The sequence below is a fragment of the Anser anser genome (genome assembly GCF_964211835.1).
Source record: "Anser anser genome assembly, chromosome: 5".
NCBI lineage: Eukaryota > Metazoa > Chordata > Aves > Anseriformes > Anatidae > Anser > Anser anser.
In genome coordinates this window covers 35,279,057-35,297,547 of record NC_139725.1, presented here as the reverse complement: position 1 = coordinate 35,297,547, position 18,491 = coordinate 35,279,057, and the positions used below count along the sequence as shown (strand labels likewise).

The 18,491-nt window shown below is 63.5% G+C and overlaps 2 protein-coding genes across 4 annotated transcripts; one reads left to right on the top strand and one right to left on the bottom strand.

Annotated features, from left to right (window-relative positions):
* Window positions 1–84: 84 nt before the first annotated feature.
* SIGIRR (single Ig and TIR domain containing) lies at window positions 85–5,480 on the top strand. Of its 2 annotated transcripts, none has more exons than XM_083839530.1 (10): window positions 85–260; window positions 2,059–2,195; window positions 2,495–2,681; window positions 2,762–2,892; window positions 3,120–3,260; window positions 3,385–3,528; window positions 3,652–3,754; window positions 3,834–3,984; window positions 4,372–4,552; window positions 4,883–5,480. In XM_083839530.1, the coding sequence occupies exons 2-10, from the start codon at window positions 2,189–2,191 to the stop codon at window positions 5,083–5,085; spliced, it is 1,248 nt and encodes a 415-aa protein (XP_083695656.1). In that variant the 5' UTR covers window positions 85–260; window positions 2,059–2,188; the 3' UTR covers window positions 5,086–5,480. The 2 variants fall into 2 exon arrangements, with proteins under 2 accessions (XP_083695656.1, XP_083695657.1); XM_083839531.1 differs by having other exon boundaries at window positions 2,746–2,892.
* Window positions 5,481–5,743: 263 nt separating this feature from the next.
* On the bottom strand, window positions 5,744–16,685 carry PKP3 (plakophilin 3). Of its 2 annotated transcripts, none has more exons than XM_083839523.1 (14): window positions 16,335–16,685; window positions 13,347–13,539; window positions 12,214–12,290; window positions 11,282–12,006; window positions 10,785–10,908; window positions 10,411–10,615; window positions 9,968–10,142; window positions 9,588–9,705; window positions 9,228–9,395; window positions 8,698–8,883; window positions 8,315–8,468; window positions 7,690–7,882; window positions 7,206–7,293; window positions 5,744–6,950 (listed from the first exon to the last, which is right to left on the bottom strand). In XM_083839523.1, exons 1-14 carry the CDS (start codon window positions 16,371–16,373, stop codon window positions 6,915–6,917), a joined length of 2,481 nt encoding a protein of 826 aa, XP_083695649.1. In that variant the 5' UTR covers window positions 16,374–16,685; the 3' UTR covers window positions 5,744–6,914. The 2 variants fall into 2 exon arrangements, with proteins under 2 accessions (XP_083695649.1, XP_083695650.1); XM_083839524.1 differs by lacking the exon at window positions 16,335–16,685 and adding an exon at window positions 14,465–16,276.
* Window positions 16,686–18,491: the final 1,806 nt, after the last annotated feature.

Here is an 18,491-nt window from a genome sequence, read left to right as displayed (position 1 = left end):
TCCAGCAGGTTCAGGTGGAGGTGGAGCAGCAGGAGGGAGGGAGGGACGGCCAACTCCTCCTGCAGGCCTGGCGCCCAGCGATTGGGGCGGCAGGGGAGCCCAGCAAAGGGCACGGGCTGAACCGGGGAGGGGGAAAAATAATAAATTAAAAAAAAATAAATAACCTCCACCAAGCACTGGTCCGGCAGGTCCAGTCGGCTCAAGCGGCGCGGGAGGGAGGCAGCTGGCAGGGAGCCTGCAGCCAGAGGAAGCTCCTGAAGGTAAATGCAGCTCTCCGCTGCTTCCCTTTCCGCTGCTTCCCTTTCCGCGTCGAGGTCGTCTTGGCCAGGGTCGGTAGGGTCTTGTCCTCTCCCCGCAAGCCCCACCACTCTCCTCTGGCTCCCCAGGCAGCTTCCATCCCTGCTGCTTGCTCCCCTGCTGCCATGCCTCCCTGCCCGTCTCGCTCTCTCCATGGCCTTGCTCTGGGGGGGATGCCACAGCCCAACCATCGTGCTTGGATTGCTCCAAATCCGGCCTGTTACTTATCCCAAGACATAGGAATTGGGAGTGTGCTACACGTTGCCCTGTGCTCCTCCTCCAGCCCTACACTGAGCTGCCCTCTGGGCACTCATTTTGTGCCCCAGAACAAAGGAGCCCCAGCTGTGCCTCCCCATGGGACTATGGAGGCATTGAGGGCTTCCCTCGGCTCTCTGGCCAGCCCACATTTTGATGGGACTTAATATTTGCAACCATGAAATGATGTGAGAGCGACCCGTCTGGGCAGGACGAAGTGCAGGCAGAGCATCCCACCAGGCAGGGAAAGCCCCACGCCACCCCAATATAGCCAGATGGGGGGGGGGGGGGGGGGCACAGCTCATCTCCAGCCCCTGTTCTTCTATCATGGAGAAACCCAGTTAATCACGGAGACACCCAGTTAATATTTCTGGTATAAATCATTGTTCAGCTGCTCAAGTGTTTCCTGCGTACTTTGACCCCCGACTTCACCTGGTGCCAGGGCCGCTGTGCCAAAGGGAAGCAAGGTGCCTCCGTCCCCACTCCCAGCAGTGTCCCAGCATGGCTTCTCCAGGGACAAACTGGGTTTCGTCATTTCAAAACCAGTTTGAGTGATGAAGGGCAGGGGCAAAGAGGCAGCCAAGAAGGATTTTTACCCCTGCTGGCCCCAGCAGTTATGCTGGGTGTGTTTATGGTCGCGCTGCCTTGCATAAACACCTGCAACGTGACGTCCTTGCTATTCCCACATCAGCCCCAGCAGGCACAACACCCGCGCTGGGGGCTCTGCAGGCGTCTGGGGACAGAGGAGCCCAACACCACCGCCAGGCTCTGCTTCACCGTTTGCTCCTGGTGCCTCTGCAATCTATCAGCAGGGTGCAGGGTGTCCTCCCTGATCCCCCTTCTTCCCATGGGTCGATTGCAGCCTCTGGTTGTGCGATGTCAGCCGGGGGCTGGTCCCCGAGACCCCCACATGCAGGGCACGTTGTGCGGCTGTGCCTCTCCCTGGGCATGGCCACGGGGCAGCACCGCACCAAGCCTCCTAACGTGGCTGGGAGCACTGCACCCATTTAGATTAGTTCAACAGTATGAAAGCTCATGAGATAGGGAGCCCGTGCTGCTATAAATAAACCACCCCGTGGCTTAATTTGCAATTTCTATGGGCACCTTGGGCTGGAAGCAGCACAGTGGCCAAGCCGTGCAGCACAGAGGAGGGTCCCCCACTTGCACACCCCAACGAGTGGCTGTGTTCAGATCGTGGCTCGTTTCCCCTCACCGGCCTCTGGCTGGTTTTAGCTGGCGGAACATTGTCCCGAAGCCATGTTTTTAATGTCCCACAGCCCTTAGTTGGTCATTAATCACCTCCTGACCAGGAATTTGCAGGCTGTAATTTAGCACTGTGCAGGCAGAGCAGGTGACTTAGTGGCTGTGCTTTGGCTTCGCCCCATGGTGGCTCCCACCACCCCGTGACCCAAATTGCTGCGGGGAGCAATAGGGCGCTTGCCCAGCGTTGTGCCAGCCCAGCAAGGAGCACCCAGTGCTCACGGAACAGTTTCTCATCTCTTCCAGCCCCAGTCGGCCCCGCAGTGGTGGTGGCAGCGGCAGGAGAACTTTGCCCCCCCCGGAAGACGGCACACCGCTGGGGCTCTCCTGTCGTGGGTGGCCCGCCAGCAATGCCAGCAGCTGATCGCTCCTGACCATGGCAGGTAGGCTGCAAAATGAAATGTTTCACATATTTTCAGCTGGGAAGGACCCCGTGCTCTTGGGCATGGCGGAGGTCCTGCTTGTTGCTCCGGGGGTGGGTGAGGGGCTGTCCAAGCCCCCAAAACCGGCCCAGCCTGCTGCAGTGCAGCTGCAATCAGTGCTCTCTGCCAGACCCCGGCGGCTGAGCTTGTTTTTCTGGGGAAGCCGGGATGGCTACAGGGCTGTCATGCTTTCCACACTGCCAGAAGGTGTATCCCTGATGGCTTTCCCCTCTGAAACCCCCTTCCCACTGTGCCCCCAGCCGTTTGCAGAGTGCCTCCCGAACTTCTCGTCCCAGCTGCCAACGAGACGCTGGCGCTGGCGCTGGGGAGCCAGATAGCGCTGAACTGCACCGTGCGCTGGGCAGCCACCGAGCACTGCGAGCCTGTGTCCGCCTGGACCAAAGATGGGCAGTGGCTGGGCAGCGAGAGCAGCCAAGACACCACTTGGTAAGGAGCCTGCCCCAGGGTACGTCTGTCTGTCTGTCTGTCTGGGTTGCCCAACCCACAGTAGCTCCTTCTCTCCCCAGGTTTGGCCAAAATGCCTCGGAGCACCTCCTCGCCACCATCCTGCACGTCAACCTCACGCATGACGCTGACTTCGGGGTGTTTTCCTGCTGGGTCAGCAACGCCACGGCCACCTTCACCCTGCGGCGAGAGGGTAGGGGCACACAGGGGCCAAATTCTGGTGGGGACAGGGCAGGGGACAAAGAAGGGACACCTATGAGGAGGGTGGTCACGTAAGGTGGCCGCAGTGGCCCCGTGGGTATCACAAAGCAGGCACTGGGGGCATGGCTGCATATTGGGGTGCAGACCACAATACATTAAACCCAGAAGCCTGGGTCTGGAGCCACTGACTGCTCACCGTTCCCTTCCCCATCCTTGCAGAGGCCGCGGGGCACGTGAGCGCGGTGCTGGCAGCCCTCCTGGTCCTGGCCCTCCTGATGCTGCTGGCTGGGCTCTACATCAGGTGCCGCCTGAGCGTGCTCCTCTGGTACAGGAACCACTATGGCGAGCTAGAGATAAATGGTGAGAAGGGTGTAGAGAACACGGTGCCCCCCTTAGGACAAGCCTCCCCTGGGCCAGGGGCTCACCAGTGTGCAAAGCCCCCCCAGATAGGCTCCCCTTTTCCCCACGGTCACTGCCTCCCCAGATGGGAAGCTGTACGATGCCTACGTGTCCCACGCCACCGCCCCGGATGACCGAAAGTTCGTCCACTTCATCGTGAAGCCACAGCTGGAGAACCGCTACGGCTACAAGCTCTTCCTGGACGAGCAGAACATCCTGCCCAATGCTGGTAGGCACTGGCCGCCCACCCAGACCTCTGTGGGATTGGGCAGAGGGACAATGCCAGCACCTGGGCTTGGAAACCAAGAGGGGACAGGAAAAGGGCTGAGCTGCTTGTCTCTCTCCCACGCAGAGCCATCAGCTGACTTGATCATGAATGTAAGCCGGTGCCGGCGCCTCATCGTAGTCCTCTCTGTGGCCTATCTGGAGCAAGACTGGTGCAACAGCAGCTTCAGGTACGAGCCTGCTCCTGTCAGCTCCTGAGGGAGAGGAGGCGATGGGCCCTCACCCTCCTGCCACATGCCTGACTCACAGGGAAGGCCTTTGGAGGTTGCTGGAGCTCTCCAAGAAACCCATCTTCATCGTCTTCGAGAGCCAGTACCGGGAGATCACGCACCCTGCCATCAGCCTGCTGAAGCAGCACAGGAATGTGGTGACCTTGCTGGTGTGGCGAGCTGACTCCATGGTAAGAGCAAGGTCCCATATTGCCAGCACCCCCCCTTTCTATCCCCGGTGCCCCATTTTGTATAAACTCAGTGATCAGGAGCCCCGTGCCGCTCCGGGGCGTCCCCCAGCTGAAGGAGCCGGGGCAGCGAAGCTTTGTCCCAGCGCTGCTGTGGCTGCTCACGTCTCAGGGCCGGGCTGTGAGCTGCTGCGCTCCAGCAGGTTGGGCCGGTTTCTCTGCCGCTGCGCGGGCACGCTGCCATGCCGAGAGCACAGCTCTCACCTTGGCTGAGCTCCCAGCTCCAGAAAGAGAGAGCCGAGCCCCACAGAGCCTGCCACAGCCCCACACAGGCCGGGCTTGGCTTTGCTGCAGCCTTAATTCGACTTGGTCCCTTCTTAACCCACACAGACCCCGTCGTCAGACTTCTGGAAAGAGCTGTGCCTGGCCCTGCCCCGCAAGGTGTCCTTCCAGGGGACCATGGGGGACCCGCAGACCCAGCTGCAGGAGGACAAGGACCCCATGCTGATCCTGCACAGCAGCTACCTGGACAGCCGGGGGGACCCCCACCCCGACGGAGACCTGGGTGCAGGTTCGTGTCCTCCACCTCCTCTCCCATGGGGGACAGATGTGCTGGGGACAGGGGGAGCCGTGCGCTAGAGGTCACTGGCCTGACGTCCCTCTGTGCAATGCACAAGGGCAGAAGTTTGCCAGTCCTGGGGTACAGAGGTGTTAATTTTATTGGCAGGGCCACGAGGGATCCTTTTGAACCAGTGCCAGTGGGTTGGGGGGGCAGAGGGGCTGCTCAGAGTGGGGCCAGCCTCACAGCTTGCCCCTTTGGACTACATTTACACTACTGTACTGGTAAGGTTGGCTTGAGCCCCTTCCCCAACACCTAACCCATCTCCCCAACTCCTTCCAGGCCTCCGTGGATGTCTTTTCAGAGGACCCCCACCTCCCCACGTCAGCAGCCTCAGGGTGCCTGCGGCTTTGGCCGCCGGCACGCCGGAGGACGCGCAGCAGAGGGATGGACACAGAGCCGAGATCGACATCTCGGACCTGGGCTCGCGCAACTACGGCGCCCGCACAGACTTCTACTGCCTGGTGACGGAGGATGACATCTGAGCAGGGCCACGATGGGGAAAGGGGGTGCCCCCTGCTCCGCAGGACTGCACGGATCCAGGTCGCAGCTGGAGGATCCCAAGCGCTGTGACTGGACCAGCACTGGGAAGAGAGGAGCTGGCTCCTTCTGGCAGCACGTTCTCTGCTTGAAAACCACCGTGGGGCCTGGGCACCCTTGGGTGCTGGGTCCCCCTCCCTTGCCATGGGTGGAAGGGACATTTTTTCCACCTAACGGACAAATGTTGGGATTGGCGATGCCCTCCAAGAAGCAGTGTGCACTTCTGTCCCTTTTCCCCTCATGCCCCCAGTGGCCTGGGCTGGAAAACCCATGGGAGCAGCCAGAGCACCGCCGGCTGCATCACCCCAATCCCAGTGGCAATAAAATGCTGCTGCTTGGAGCAGCCCTGGTTTGTCTGCAGGGACACGGGTGACACTGGTGGGCCCCGGTGGGTGGCAGGGCACTGGGGGGGTCTCCCTGCCATGGACAGTGGGGCAGGCAGCTCCACACACTGCCCCTGTGCTGTGTGGTGTCCTGTCCCCACACCGTGTTCCCACCACGTTGACTCAGAACAAAGAGGACGAGCATGCTGGCACCGCAGGGCCAAGCTCCCCCACGCCAGCATCCCGCAGGTCCTCTCTTCCCCTCCAGCAGGCGCAGGGGTGTTGTTCAAGGCCTTTATTTCGGGGATACACAGTGCTCGGGGAGCTCGTACACGGAGAGCTGGGGAGACAAACGCATCGCCTGGACCACGCTGGGCCCAGGCATGCCAGGACAGCCGCGTCCAGGGCTGCCGCAGCCCCTCCTGGCAGCGCTGCCTGCTCTCCCCACCCCGCCTGCCCCCCACCCCCTGTACCTATACTCTACCCCGTTTCCCAGACAGGGCGCGCGGCACACCCCAAGCGCAGGGCTCCCCCTACCAGCCCCAAACCCACTGGCAGACCCAAGCGACCCCCAGCCCCGCCGCACACCCCAACCCGGCCTCCGCCTCTGCAAAGTGAGCTTTGGACCCACGCTGGCCCCGCTGGCGCCAGCCCGCGCCGGGCACCAAGGGCATCTCCCCACCCCATGGGGAGACGCCGCCCAGCAAACACAAGCTGCCTGGCCCTGCCCGGATCCTGCTTACGCAGCACCAGCCCCAACCCCGAGCCCTTAACAGAGCAGCAGCAGTGCCCCAAACGGTCCCTGTGGGGTGCAGGGATGGGGACAGCCCACCTCCCCGCAGCGGGGGCACGGGCAGCCTCAGTCACAGCTCCACACGGAGCCCCCAGCAAAGGGAGGACTGAGAACCACATCGCCGATGCCAGTCCCGGCTCCTTACAGCCACGTAAGGAACCGCCCCTCGGAAAATCTGGGGAGCCAACAGCAGCCACCTTGGACACCCCCCCCCAGGCTCCCTGCGTTGTGCAAAGCCCCATCCCCATGCAGCCAGGGCAGGACTGGTGGCACAGGCACCTGGTACGCTGCGATTTGGGGAGCTCAGCCCTCTTAGTGTGGGGGAGCTGGAAGAGGAACTCCCTCAAAAGCCCCCCCTCACCTCCAGCACTGCTTTGCAGGAGCCTCCCCAGAGCTTCTGCTCCTCGGCCAAGCCACGAGACGAGCTTGAATTGGCGCAGGAAGGAGGGGGGGGCTTTGCAGCACCTGCGTCTCCAGCCCAGGGACAGGGTGCCCAGCAGAGGGGTGCAGGCACGAGGGGGTACAAGGAGCAGCCGGGGACTACGCTACGCAGCAGGGGGTCCTGTGGCGAGCAGCTTCCCCAGGGCGCAGGAGGCAGCGAGGAGCGTCCCAGCAGGGAGAGCAAGGGCTGTGCAGTCCCTTCTCTCAGGGTTTGTCCTTACAGGCTGAGGAAGTCCTCCTTCCGGTACCCCTTCTGCAAGAGAACAGGCCACCCGTCACACGCTCTGTCACACCACTGTCCCCGCTCTTCTAGGCGCCTGCCACCAAGGGGACGATGCTTTGGGGACGTCCCCACCTCTTCAGGAGGCAAAGGCAGAGAGGCCAAGAGAGCCGTCTGCCTGGATGCATCTGGGTGGCTCGGTTTTCCAGGGTGAAGCCCCTGACCCTGGCTCCCTTGGGCTCCACCCCGGGGCCCCGCTCCAGGATCCCGTAGGAGGGAGGTACGTACCACCTTGAAGTCCCGGTGGAGCTTGGTGTACTGCCACATGTTGCCCAGGAGGCTGGCCGCCGCTCTGGAGGACTTCTCGTTGTCCGAGCTGGAGCAGAGAGAGGCTGCAATGAGTTTTTGGGTACCACCAGGCACAGGATGGCGCCCACCAGCCCACGGATACCACCCCAGAAGGGCCAAGGACTTGGGGGAAAGAGGCAGAAGACTAGAGGCTGGGGCCCACCACGACGGGCTGGGTGAGCAGTGGTGAAGGGTGGCTGCAGCAACGGGCAACCCCCCGGTGGGGTGTCCCGAGAAGGCTGTAAAGGGCTGGAGGCCAGCCTTGAGGCCGCTCCGCACTGCTCTGGGGGTTCCCAACACCAAGCCTCAGGAAGGGAGGCTGGTTGTGAGCCTCGTCCACCTCGCTGGAGCGGGGGAAGAAGGGGAAGAGCAGGACTGGACCCCAGGTCCACACTGGGAGAGAGGAGCAGCAGGGAGCTCCCACCTGTCCCTTCTCTTCTTGATGTAGAAGAGCTTCCTGAGGCCATCGAAGTAGACGATGTCGCGGGCAGCCATGGGGCTCTCCACCACCAGGTTGTTGAGCACGGCGATGATGTTCACGATAACGTCGGCAGGAGGTGCCTTGTCCCCAACGCTCCCCGGCAGCTTCTCAATCAAGTGGCTGACCACCTTGGTTGCTGGTGGGCAAAGGCATTGTGTCAGAGCCCCAGGGGAGGTGTGGTGGCCTAAGGGAAGAACCCTGCGGCCAAAAACCCCACGGAGCAGGACCAGGGGTATCTTCAAGCCCCAGCTTTGCTCTCTGCCCTCTCTGCCGGGGCTCCCTGGCACCTGGGAGAGGAGCAGCCGACGGGATGGGCGAGGGGGGCAAGGACAAATCAAGTGAGATGGAGGGGTTGAGGCAGAGCAGAGCACGCAAGAGGCATTTGGTCACTGGGGACAGGGGACGGAGAGGACGCCTCACATGCGGGCAGTCTGCCTGCCTCTAGCTGTGAGCTCAGCAGGCAGGAAGGTGCTGAGACACGCCCGGAGGTAACCAGAGGCCAAACCAAGGATCAAAAAGGGTGGAGAGCGTCCAGCCCTGGCCCTGCCCAGCCCTCCCTGGCACTCACACATCTCGTCCTTGTTGCGCGCGTGGCGGGACAGGTTGCGGATGAGCCCCGTCAGCGAGCGCAGCTGGTGGTGGTCGGCGGTGCGCACGCGATCCAGGACGGGGTTCAGGATGCGCTCCTGCTCCAGGGCCAGCCGGCTCAGCACGCCCGCCCACTGCAGGGGCAAAAACACGCGGTGGAGGCACCCATTAGGACCACTGGGCACCCGCCTCCTCCTGCCCCGTTCCTCCTCCTCCTCGCCTTGCCCAGCGTGGCCGGATGACCTGGCTGGCGAGGAGCGTGGCGGCCACGTCCCCCCCCCCAGGCACAGCAGTGACCAGCGGGAACAGCCCAGCGAGACGGGACAAGCCCAGGGGACGGACGCTCCCCTCCCGCGTCCTCACCCTGCGGTCCCCGGCAGTGATGTTCTGCAGGGCGCCCGAGGCCGCCTCGGTCGTGTGCTTGTTGAGCTCGCAGCGCTGCAGCAGCCGGTTGTAGATGCCCACGATCTGCGGGTTCCAGAGCCACTCCATGCCCTTGGGGTCCTTGGAGACCTCTGTGAAGGTGACGATGTCCGCGTTCAGGTAGTGCTGCGGGGACGGGGGGGGGGGGGTGCATTGTTAGACCTAGAGGGGTGTCCCCTCCGCAGTGTCCCTTGCCGCTGGCGTCCCCTGTGTGCACGGGCACCTCCAGGACCTGGCAGGGAGCTGGCAGGTCACACCCTTCAGCATGGAGGGGGTTGGCACCAATTGCCACATGCAAGCGCCATCTGATTCACCCTCTGCTGAGCTCACCCGCGTGTCCCACCCAGCAGCCAAGGCCAGCGTCCACCTCCACCCCGCTGTCATCACATCCACCAGCTGCTTCCCTGCCCCGGCTGATGCGGCTGTCACGGCACAAAAAAGGCCCCCCCAAAACCGCCCCCGCCACTGACCTCACGTGCTTTCTTGCTCTGGGGGCTGAAGCAGCCCACCAGCTCCCCTGTCATGGTGCCACCGTTGTTCCTGCGGTGGCCCTCCAGGCGCTGGAGGGAGGAGGGGGGCATTTCGTCGTACAGACGGTAGGAGAGGTTTCGCAGGACGCAGACTGCATTCTCCACGCTCTGGGGAGAGAAACGGGGCATGGAGGGGTCAGTCCTGGAGAGCACGGAGCGTGGGCACAGCCCCTAGAGCACAGTCATAGGGGGGTCCCTACTGGGATCCACGGCCAGAGTCACACCAATGACACCAACACCGGCAGCGCCCTGCTGTGCCCAGTAAGCTTGGACATATCCAGAGCAAATCCCGGGGCTCACCTTGTCCTCCGACTTGCCCACTTCCAGGGAGCTGTTCACGTAGTGGATCATGGAATCCACCAGCCCGTGGCACTCGCGCATCTTCTGCCGGGTCTGCTGGCTGGCAGAGCTGAGATTCCTGCACAGGGAACAGGGATCCATCACAGCAAGAAGGGGCTTTCCTGTGACCACCACCTCCTGGTGCCCCACCACTGCAGGGAAGGCAGCTAAAGCCACGGGGCTGACAACACTTTGCCTTGATGCACCAGCGCTGCAAGGGATTGGGACCCCAGAAACCAGCCCTAGGGCCCTGGCTCAGTACGTTGGCAGTGCAAGTGGTGTCTCTTCCCCCACCCAAACCTTTACCCTCAGCAGGAGTGGAGCTGGTGCAGAGCAGGTACCTGAGGAAGCCCGTGGAGTTGTAGAAGATCTCTGCCTCGGAGGGGTTCTGCTGGATGACGCCCGAGCCACCCAGCCCAGAAAGGGGGACCAGGACAAGGTCTGTGAGCTGCTCCAGTGTGTCCCGAGCCAGGCGATCCTTCAGGTTGTCGCTGGAGGAGAGATTCCACAGGATCCCTGCGCAGAGAAGAGGGATCCTCAGACCTGGGGACGGCTGCAGAACATGCCCACCCTGACCCACCTCCCCAGGGCTCACGCTGGCCACCCACAGCCAGGCACAGCAACGGGACAGCTCGCGGCTGGGGACACCACCCAGGTGGGTGCTGACAATGCAAAGAAGTTGTCCCCACCAAGCATCACCCTGGCCTTACTCACAGCGGGGTTGTGGACCAGACCCACCTCCACGCGAGGAGGACCCCAACCTGCCCCCGTGGCCATCTCTGACCTGTGACGTTCTTGCGGAGCTCATCGTCAGGCTCCCGCAGCGTCCGCATGAGCTCGTAGATGCCGTTCTCCTCCACCAGCGCCAGCTTGTTCTCGGCGTTGTCGTAGATGAGGTTGCGCATGGCACCGGTGGCGTGGCGCTGCACCTCCTGGTTGGGGCTGTTGAAGAGCTTCACCAGCTTGGGCATGGCCTGGAGGCTGCGGGCCTGGGAGGGGAGAGGCCAGATGGGTTGAGAGGCCAAGCCCCTCTCCCTTTCGCTTGGGGTCCGGGGCTCCCTCCACCTCCTTCACCCCTCCAGGAGCGCCCCACCATAGCAGAAAGGAGCGGGGGACCTGAAGAAAGCAGGGACAGCCCCGTCCTCTGCAGGTGCCCACCTGCTTCTTGGCGTTGCTGTCACTGTAGCATTTGTGCTGGAGGTAGGCAGCGCCCAGGACCTGCAGGTTGGGGTCACTGGCTATCAGGTATTTCACCGCGGAGGGCAAGTCGATGTCATCAAACCTGGAAGCCACAGGCAGATAAGGAAGAGCCCAGGCAGGGCATCCCCCGAGGGTCTTCTACCTCTGCTCCCCACCACATCCCACTTCTCCAAGACCAGCCAACCCATCACACTCCTTCCTGTGGCCGAGTGAGCGTCTTCCCACCCTCACATCTCAGGATGGGCTCCTGGCAGGAGATAAAGGCACGTAGAGGAGATAAAGGTACTTAGAGCTTGACCCGCACCGTGGTACCTTGCTATGGGGCTGAATCCTGCCAACCACCTCACCTCTCCTGCTTCCCTCGCAGCAAGGCAATGCCAGGAGGGCTGGAGGGTTTTGCCCTAAACCAGCCGAGTGCCTAAGGAAGACAAAGGACACAGCTGGTTGGCACTCACCCTCCCGACTGCTGGGTGAGCAGCGTGCTGTGCCCGTTGTACATCTCCATGGCGCGTTGGTCCTGGAGGTGGTGGCTGGACTCAGCCAGGCTGCGCACGGAGGGCGCACGGGAGCTGTGCTCCACCATGCCCATGTAGGAGCCCCCGATGCCCGCCTGCGAGGACGGCTGGATGCTGCCGAACGAGCTGGTGCTGAGGCGGGAGCGGTTGTTGCTCTGGAAGCGCTGGAGCGTGCGCATGGCCGGCGCCCGGATGGTGCGGCTCTGGGGCACCTCACCACCATCCAACCAGTCGGAGGAGCTCTTTGCGTTGGAGCCAGCGCTCATCTGCCTCTCGAAGGTGTACGAGCGGGTGAAGCCGCCGTTGCCTTGGCTTTTGTAGAGGGACCGGTGGCCCATGGGGTCCAGCTGATCCGAGATGACGCTGTAGCGGTCGTCCGCAGCGGTGGGTGGCAGCGGCCCGTCAGCCAGCCGCAGGGAGCGCAGCGACAGCGTGTCGAAGCTCTGCCGAGCCCGGTAGTTGCGCTCGTGGAAGGAGCTGGGGCGCGGGGAGGTGTTGGCAGCCTGCGACATGGCGTAGCCGGTGCCGTAGGCCCGGCCCTTCGCTATGCCCCCGTTGCTGATGGTCGCCATGCGTTTGTGTGGCGTGAGGTCCACCGCTGACCGTGAGGACCAGCTGCTGCCCTTGAGCGTGCCAAAATCTTTCTTGGCCATGGACTGATACATCTGCAGGGCGGGGAGCACAGGGTTAAGGGAGGATGCCTGTGAGCCTGTCCCCTCCATCCCCACCATGAGCAGAGGAAAGGACAGAGCCAAGAGCCCCCTCGCTGCTAAGTTGCAACTAGAAAAGCTACAGCTAGAGGCTGGGCATCCCCAGCTGACTGGGAGATGGGTCCCAGTGCAGGGGGGGATGGCGAACCCCCCAGTACATACCGAGCTTTTGGAGTCCAAGCCATTGCTCTGGGAGCGGGAGCTGAAGGACGGGCGCAGGGTCGTGCCATACTGACCGCCTGCGGGATGGAGGTTGGAGGCAGTGAGGGGCACACACACATCCAAGCAAGCGGGGAGGCATTTGGGCAAAGTGGGACGGATGGTGCCCCCCTACCCTGCTGCCCTAGGGGTAGCAGAGCCCCTCTGGGAGCTGCGCTGGTGCCAGGGCAGTGGCAAGAGGGATGAGCGAGTCGGAGGACTGGGGATGTGCCTGCCTTCCAGCCACGGAGAGCAGGAAGAGGCCGTGGAGACAGCGCGCCTCCCACGGCCTCCCTGCCTTTCATCGTGCCCCGACGGCGAGAGGAATAATTGCTACCTTGGCAGGGACACGGTGGCTCAGCATGGCTCCCCTTGGCCTTACCAGGGCTGGGATCTGTGCTCAGAGAGCCTGCCGTGCCCTAGCCGGGACGCTTAGTCATGGCCTCCTGCTGCGGGAGGCTGCGGAAAGCACAAACGTGCCACCACAGCCCGCCGGGTGGCCGTCAACAGCGGTGCTGTGGCTTGGGTGCCACCAGGTGTCGGAAGGGGGACAGCTGAGGATAGGGACAGCTTTGGGGCTCGGGGGGTGAGCAAGGCAAGAGCTGGGAGCCCCCAAAAGCTGGTCCCAGGGACGGGGCACAAGGGAGGAGAGGGAGACCCCTGCCACCGCTGTGGCCGCAACGGGAGCGTGACCCGCACGCACACCCAGCCTTGGTGAGCCCAGGGGTGCCGCGGGGGCTCTCCCCTTGCCGCGGCGCAGCCCAGGGCGCAATGGGGAGAAGCAACAGGGCGGAGGCCACGAGCTCAGACGTTAAATGGAGGCGCTTGGAGCCCGGCCAGCAAGGTGAGACGCCGCTGAGAACCCAGGGACGGGGAAGACGCAGCCCGCAATCCCCGGGGAGCCCAAAGCAGGGAGCGGGACCCTGCTTCCCTCGGGGTGGGGGGAAACTGAGGCACGGGGGAAAACAGCCCAGGCTTGACCCAGTTTGCTCCGGGGCGTGGGGCAGGTGTGGGCACGGGACTCCTGTTTAAGCGCAGGGAAAAGGGAAACCCCCCCACCCCCCCTAAATAAAAAAAGCCACCTCGCGGTCTCCCACCTCTGCCGTCGACCTGGTCGAGCACAGCGGCCTCGGGGTGCGCGGCGGCCGCCTGCCCCCGCAGCAGCATACGGATGCGGACCTGCTCCTGGACGCGGGCGCTGCGCAGCCTCTGGGCCTCGGCTGCCTCCCGGCCTCGGCCATCCAGCTGCCGGTCGGAGGGCAACGCCAGCGAGCAGACGCCGGCCTCGGGCTGCAGGGCCGAGAGCAAGAAGTTGTTCGTCTCCTGCATGGTGGTGGCGGCGAGCGGGGCCGAGGCGAGCGGGGCCGCCCTACTACGCAGGTGAGCACGGCAGGGCGGCGGCGGGGCCTTCCCTGAGCCGTAGGGAGGCACCCGGCCCGCCCCGCCGCCGCCACGCCTCGGCGGCCGCTGCTCACGCCCGGGTAGGAGAGGGCGGCCGCGGGCCCCCCGCCGCCATCGAGGCCCCCCAAGGGGTGCCCACAGGTGGAGGTGCCAAGGGGCGGCCTCACGACAACGAGAGCATGAGGGGTGTGGAGGCTGCCCGAAGGGGTTTGGGGGAGGACGTGCCTGAGGCTACCATGACTGCCTTGGCAGGCTCCCCATTAACCCCGAGTCTCAGAAGCTGCCCTACCAGTAAGCCCCAGACCTCCCCATTAATCCCCAGACCCCTGCATTGACCCACCAGTGAGACGTGGACCCCTACGTGGTCCTGCCAGCCGACCCTTGGAGAGCCACTGACCCCTGGGCAGCCTCCCTGTTGACCCGCAGACCTTTGTGTGGTCTCTCTGGTGAGCCCTGGACCCCAGCATGGATCCACCAGTTAGACCTGCACCACCCCATGGCCTCTCCAATCAGTCCCAGAACCCAAGGCGACCCCCCTGGAGAGCCCCAGACACCCACATCACAGCTCAGAAGGGTTCTGGACCACCAGCTAGCCTCCTTGTTGACCCCCTTGTGGCCCACCAGTGAGCTTCAGACCTCCACGTGGCCTCTCCAGTGAGCCACAAACCCCACATGGACAACCACTGATCTCCCCCATATCCCCCCATCACCTCCCAGCCAGCCTCAGACCAACAGACAACCTCCTTAGATAGCCCCAGACCCCCACGTGGCCTCCCAGGAGAGTCCTGGACCCCCATGCAGCCTCCCCATTGACCTGCAGAGCCCCCCGGCAGTGAGCTCAGGACCTCCACGTGGCCTCCACAGCCAGTCTCAAGCCATCTCCTCGGACAGCCCCGGCTCCCAGGCAGCCCCCAAACGCTGACCCTCGCCCCCCAGGTGCTCCCCACCCCAGGTGGGGTGCAGGGCTGGCCCACCAGGGGGCTCGGGGCAGTAATTAGGGGCCAGGCTCTCCCTGCTTTGCTTTTCAAATCAGCTGGGGAATTAAACAATAATAATAATAAATAAATAAAAAAAGGGGGCGGCTCAACGCCGCTGGGCTGGTGGCTGTGAGCATGGAGGCAATGAATGTGGGGTGACTCAGCTGCTGCCACGCACAGGCACTAATTAGGCTCGCCCCACCCACCCAGCCACCCTGACCGACCCCAGCTTGGGGGGGGGCACGCCTGCTTTTCCTCAGCCCAGCACGCTCCCGAAATCCCCACGGCTTTGTTTCGTGACAGGCCATAAACCACCCCTTTCCCTTCTGCCCAAGTTCTTTTCCTGAGCTGCGCACTCGTGAACCGAGCTGTGTACGTTCTCAGCCTCAGGACGGGGTTGGAGCGGGACCGTCGGTGTCCGCGGTGGCTTTGGCGCTCAGCGTCACCGCTCTGGCCCCGCCTGGCAGAAGCGTCTTGGGGTTTGGCAGCTGGTGAGCTGGCCAGGGCTTGCAACACCCAGCGATGACAGCTCCAGACGGCAGCTTTTGTGCTTCGGTAGGAGGGGGAAAAGAGCGAGGAGGAATGTGCCGCCGTCAGCAGGAGCAGCGGCTTATTCTGGGCGGGAGAGCATTTCACAGCCAGGCAGCCTGTCCTCTGCTTTGATGTGTTCCCCAGCGCTGGTGGCTGCAAACCCCAAAACCCCAGGGCCACCACAGCACCGTGCCCCGGGACTGATGACCCCCCCACCTCCCCATCTGTCCCTGGGGGGCTTTGTAGGTTTCGGGATCACACCTGATCCTTCCTTTTTGGGGTCTGCAGCCCTAAGGAGACCCCGCTCCCAGCTCCGTGCCCACCTTGTGCCACCCACACGGGTACACCGAGTCTAGCAGAGCTCTGCAGGGCGCTCCCAGCCCGCATGAATCACATCCCCCCCGCCCCGGGAGCAGGCGGTTCTCTCCCCGTGCAAGTTGCTGCTTGCTTGCGGCCCAATGCCAGGCTCCGAGGGACTCGGGGACACCCCTCAGGCATGCCTCCGCACCCCCAAAGTGGGCAGCCGGGGCTCTGCAGCCCCACAAAACCATTCAGATCGGGCACTTAGAAAGAGAAACAGCAGCAAATCGGCACAACGCTCCTATTTGGAGCAGAACCAAGGAGATGTGGCCACAGCCAGAGCGATGAGGGGATGAAAAAACCCTGCGGACGCACCAAAGCAGCTGCTGGCTCGCGCCCTGGAGGCACCCACATCCTCTCCTCTGTGCTGCGACTAACGCCGTGTCCCCCACGAGACCTCCGCGCCCGGGTGCAGGTTGTCCCCTCAGCCCCACTGGGTGCCTGTCCCTAAAAGCAGGTCCCCGGGGAGCCTGTGGCTGCCGGTGCCACCGGCGGTTCAGGCAGGGAGTGGCTGACGGCACCGCAGCGCACGTGGGCCTCCCTGCCCGCAGTGTCCCTTTGACAGCGGGGCACAGGGGCACGAGGACGTTTGGGGAGGGACAGAAAAGCTGCTCGGCCAAAGCTGGCCGGGAGCTGGCAGCTGACGGACACATCATCCAGCACGAGCTGCCCCTTGCCACCTGGACGAGCTGGCTGTGGGGTTGCCAAAGGGTGGCTGATGCCACCAGCTCGTCCCAGTGGGACCCACAGCCCCTCAACACAATGACAACCCACACTGGGGACAGCCACACATGTGCGAGACTGGCCGGCACGTACCTTGTTGGGTGGCCCTGGAGGGCCGGTGCCCTGCAGCATCCTCCCGGCCAGGCGCGCGCCCCTCCAGGTGCTTCAGGGGAGCCGAGCACCCCGGTGCGGGGTCGGTGTTGCCGTCTGCGCCGTGGCGGGTGTGGGGCCGCGGCAGGGCCCGCCCCGGGAGCTTACCCAACCAGTCTCTTCACCGTTGTTTTGCATGTGCGCTCAAAAACCCGCTTGCCTCACAGCCAAGTTTGTGCTTTTGGGGCTCGTGACAAGGCTTCGGCTCTCGGTGGCTCTGCGACTCGCCATCAGTGAGGTTCCACAGGTCCCCCCGTCCCAGTCACCTCCACGATGGTCCCAAAAGCCCTTTCGGTCCCCACCACCGTGCCCCTTTGGCTAATGCGTCCTTCCCAATGTGGGCCATTGAACCCCCCACCCAGCACAGGGCACCCATGGGTGCAACAAGGGGCTTCTGAAGAAGACAAGGGGGAGCAGAAGCAGGGGAGGGGGATGCAGCTTTTGGGGCAAGGGGCTCCCCCCTGCCCTAGAGGCTCCCGGGGAGCATGTTTGCATGTGTGGGATTGAGCAGGAGCCCTTTGAAGCCCAGATAAACTGAAAGGGAGCGTTCGAAACGAGCCAAACCAGTTTCGGGGCCATCTCTCCCACCAGCACCGGAGCCACGGCTCCACACCGCACCCAGTGCTTGCCAGCCCCCTTTGCCCACCACCATCCCTGTGCTCAGCCCCATGGCCGGCCCCACAGAGAGGTGCTGGGCCACAGGCTCTGGGCTGGCACACATCTCTGTCCCCCCCCACCCCACAGGACCCAACAAGCCCAAATGCAGCACCCCCCGGGGCAGGGCGAGCCGCTCAGCAAACGCCTCTCCCTCTTGCTCCTCAACAAGAGGGGAACTGCCCCGGCCCCGCTGTCATTTGGGGTTCCCCTGCCCTACCAAAGCTGACACCGGAGAGGCTCAGTGTCCCCAACGGGGTGAGCGGTGACAGCGCTGGTAGCAGCAGCTCCAGCGGGAGCGCTGCCCGCTCTGACGGCTGGAAAAGTTGTGCCTAAGGAAAAGCGGCTTTGGGGATCACGCTGCCCACGAATTTTGGGGTCGGAGTGGCCGCCTGCCCTGCCCGGGACTTCTCAGCCCCGAGGCCACCTCCTGGTGCAGCAGGCAGAGCCCTTGCCCACAACAAAGCGCTGAAAAAGGGCTCGAAAACGAGGGCAGCTGGGCGAGGAGAGCAGCCTGCGAGTGCCATCGCGGGGATAAAATCCCGCTGCCTGCCCTCCGTCCTCATCCCACAGCAGGGAACGACCCCAACAGCAAATCCTGGGGTGACCCGAGGGACATTTCAGCTCTCCGGTGGTGCTCAGCCTCGCTGCATCACCCGCACAAGGGGCAAGGAGGATGCCCCAGGGCCTGCTTTTAGCCCCTGCTCCCGCAGCGGGGTGAGCTCCCCGTGTGGGGCACGGGCGGGTGGAGCCCAGGTGTGGGGTGGAGGCTCCCCAGTCTCCCTGCAAGCCCGGGCGTGCATCAAAGGCACCTGGCTGCCTCCTCCTCCTCCTCCCTTTTTCTGCATGTTGCCACCCAAAAGAGCAAATCCTCACCCCGTACCCGTCCTCCTCCTGCTCTGCCCCACCAGGGCTCTGCCTCGAGGTGCAGGGTGATATGGGGTTGGGGGGGAAGGAAATCCCAGCCAAGACATTGATTTTATTTTTTAAGAATTAAAAAAAGAAAAAAAAAAAAAACAACGAACAAACAAACAAACAAAAAAAACAACAGACAGACAGAACTTCCTGAAAACAGCTTCCTACCTCATAATTTCACAGAAATTAGCTTGGAAACGTTGTTTGCTCTCCCCCGCTCCCAATACCTGCTTCGGGCTCTGCCCTTTCCCCCCCCACAGTCCCCCCTCCCGGGCCTAAGCATCGCCAGCTCGTCCTCCTTGAGGGGGTCCAGGAAGGGGCTCTGCCCCTGCCCCATCCGCCCACAGCAGCGGGGGCAAAGCCGAGCCCCCTTCTCCCCTCCAAGCCTGCCTCTGGGGTTCCAAGGGAGGGCACAGGCAGCCCCGCTGGGCTTGGACCCCCACCCTGAAGGCATCTGCTCCAGCAGCCCCCCGCAGAAGCTTGGCACTGACATTTTGTGGGGGATGTAGAGTCGGCACTGCCTGCGAGCTT

Bases quoted from the DNA above. Each gene is read 5' to 3' on its own strand.
- SIGIRR (XM_083839530.1), top strand. The intron at 3,755-3,833 runs GTACGAGCCTGC...CCTGACTCACAG, and splicing joins TGGTGCAACAGCAGCTTCAG to GGAAGGCCTTTGGAGGTTGC. The intron at 4,553-4,882 runs GTTCGTGTCCTC...AACTCCTTCCAG, and splicing joins CGACGGAGACCTGGGTGCAG to GCCTCCGTGGATGTCTTTTC.
- PKP3 (XM_083839523.1), bottom strand. From the start codon at position 16,373: ATGCTGCAGGGCACCGGCCCTCCAGGGCCACCCAACAAG. The intron at 9,396-9,587 runs GTGAGCCCCGGG...TTCTCTCCCCAG, and splicing joins TGGGCAAGTCGGAGGACAAG to AGCGTGGAGAATGCAGTCTG. The intron at 7,883-8,314 runs GTGAGTGCCAGG...TTTGCCCACCAG, and splicing joins GCGCAACAAGGACGAGATGT to CAACCAAGGTGGTCAGCCAC.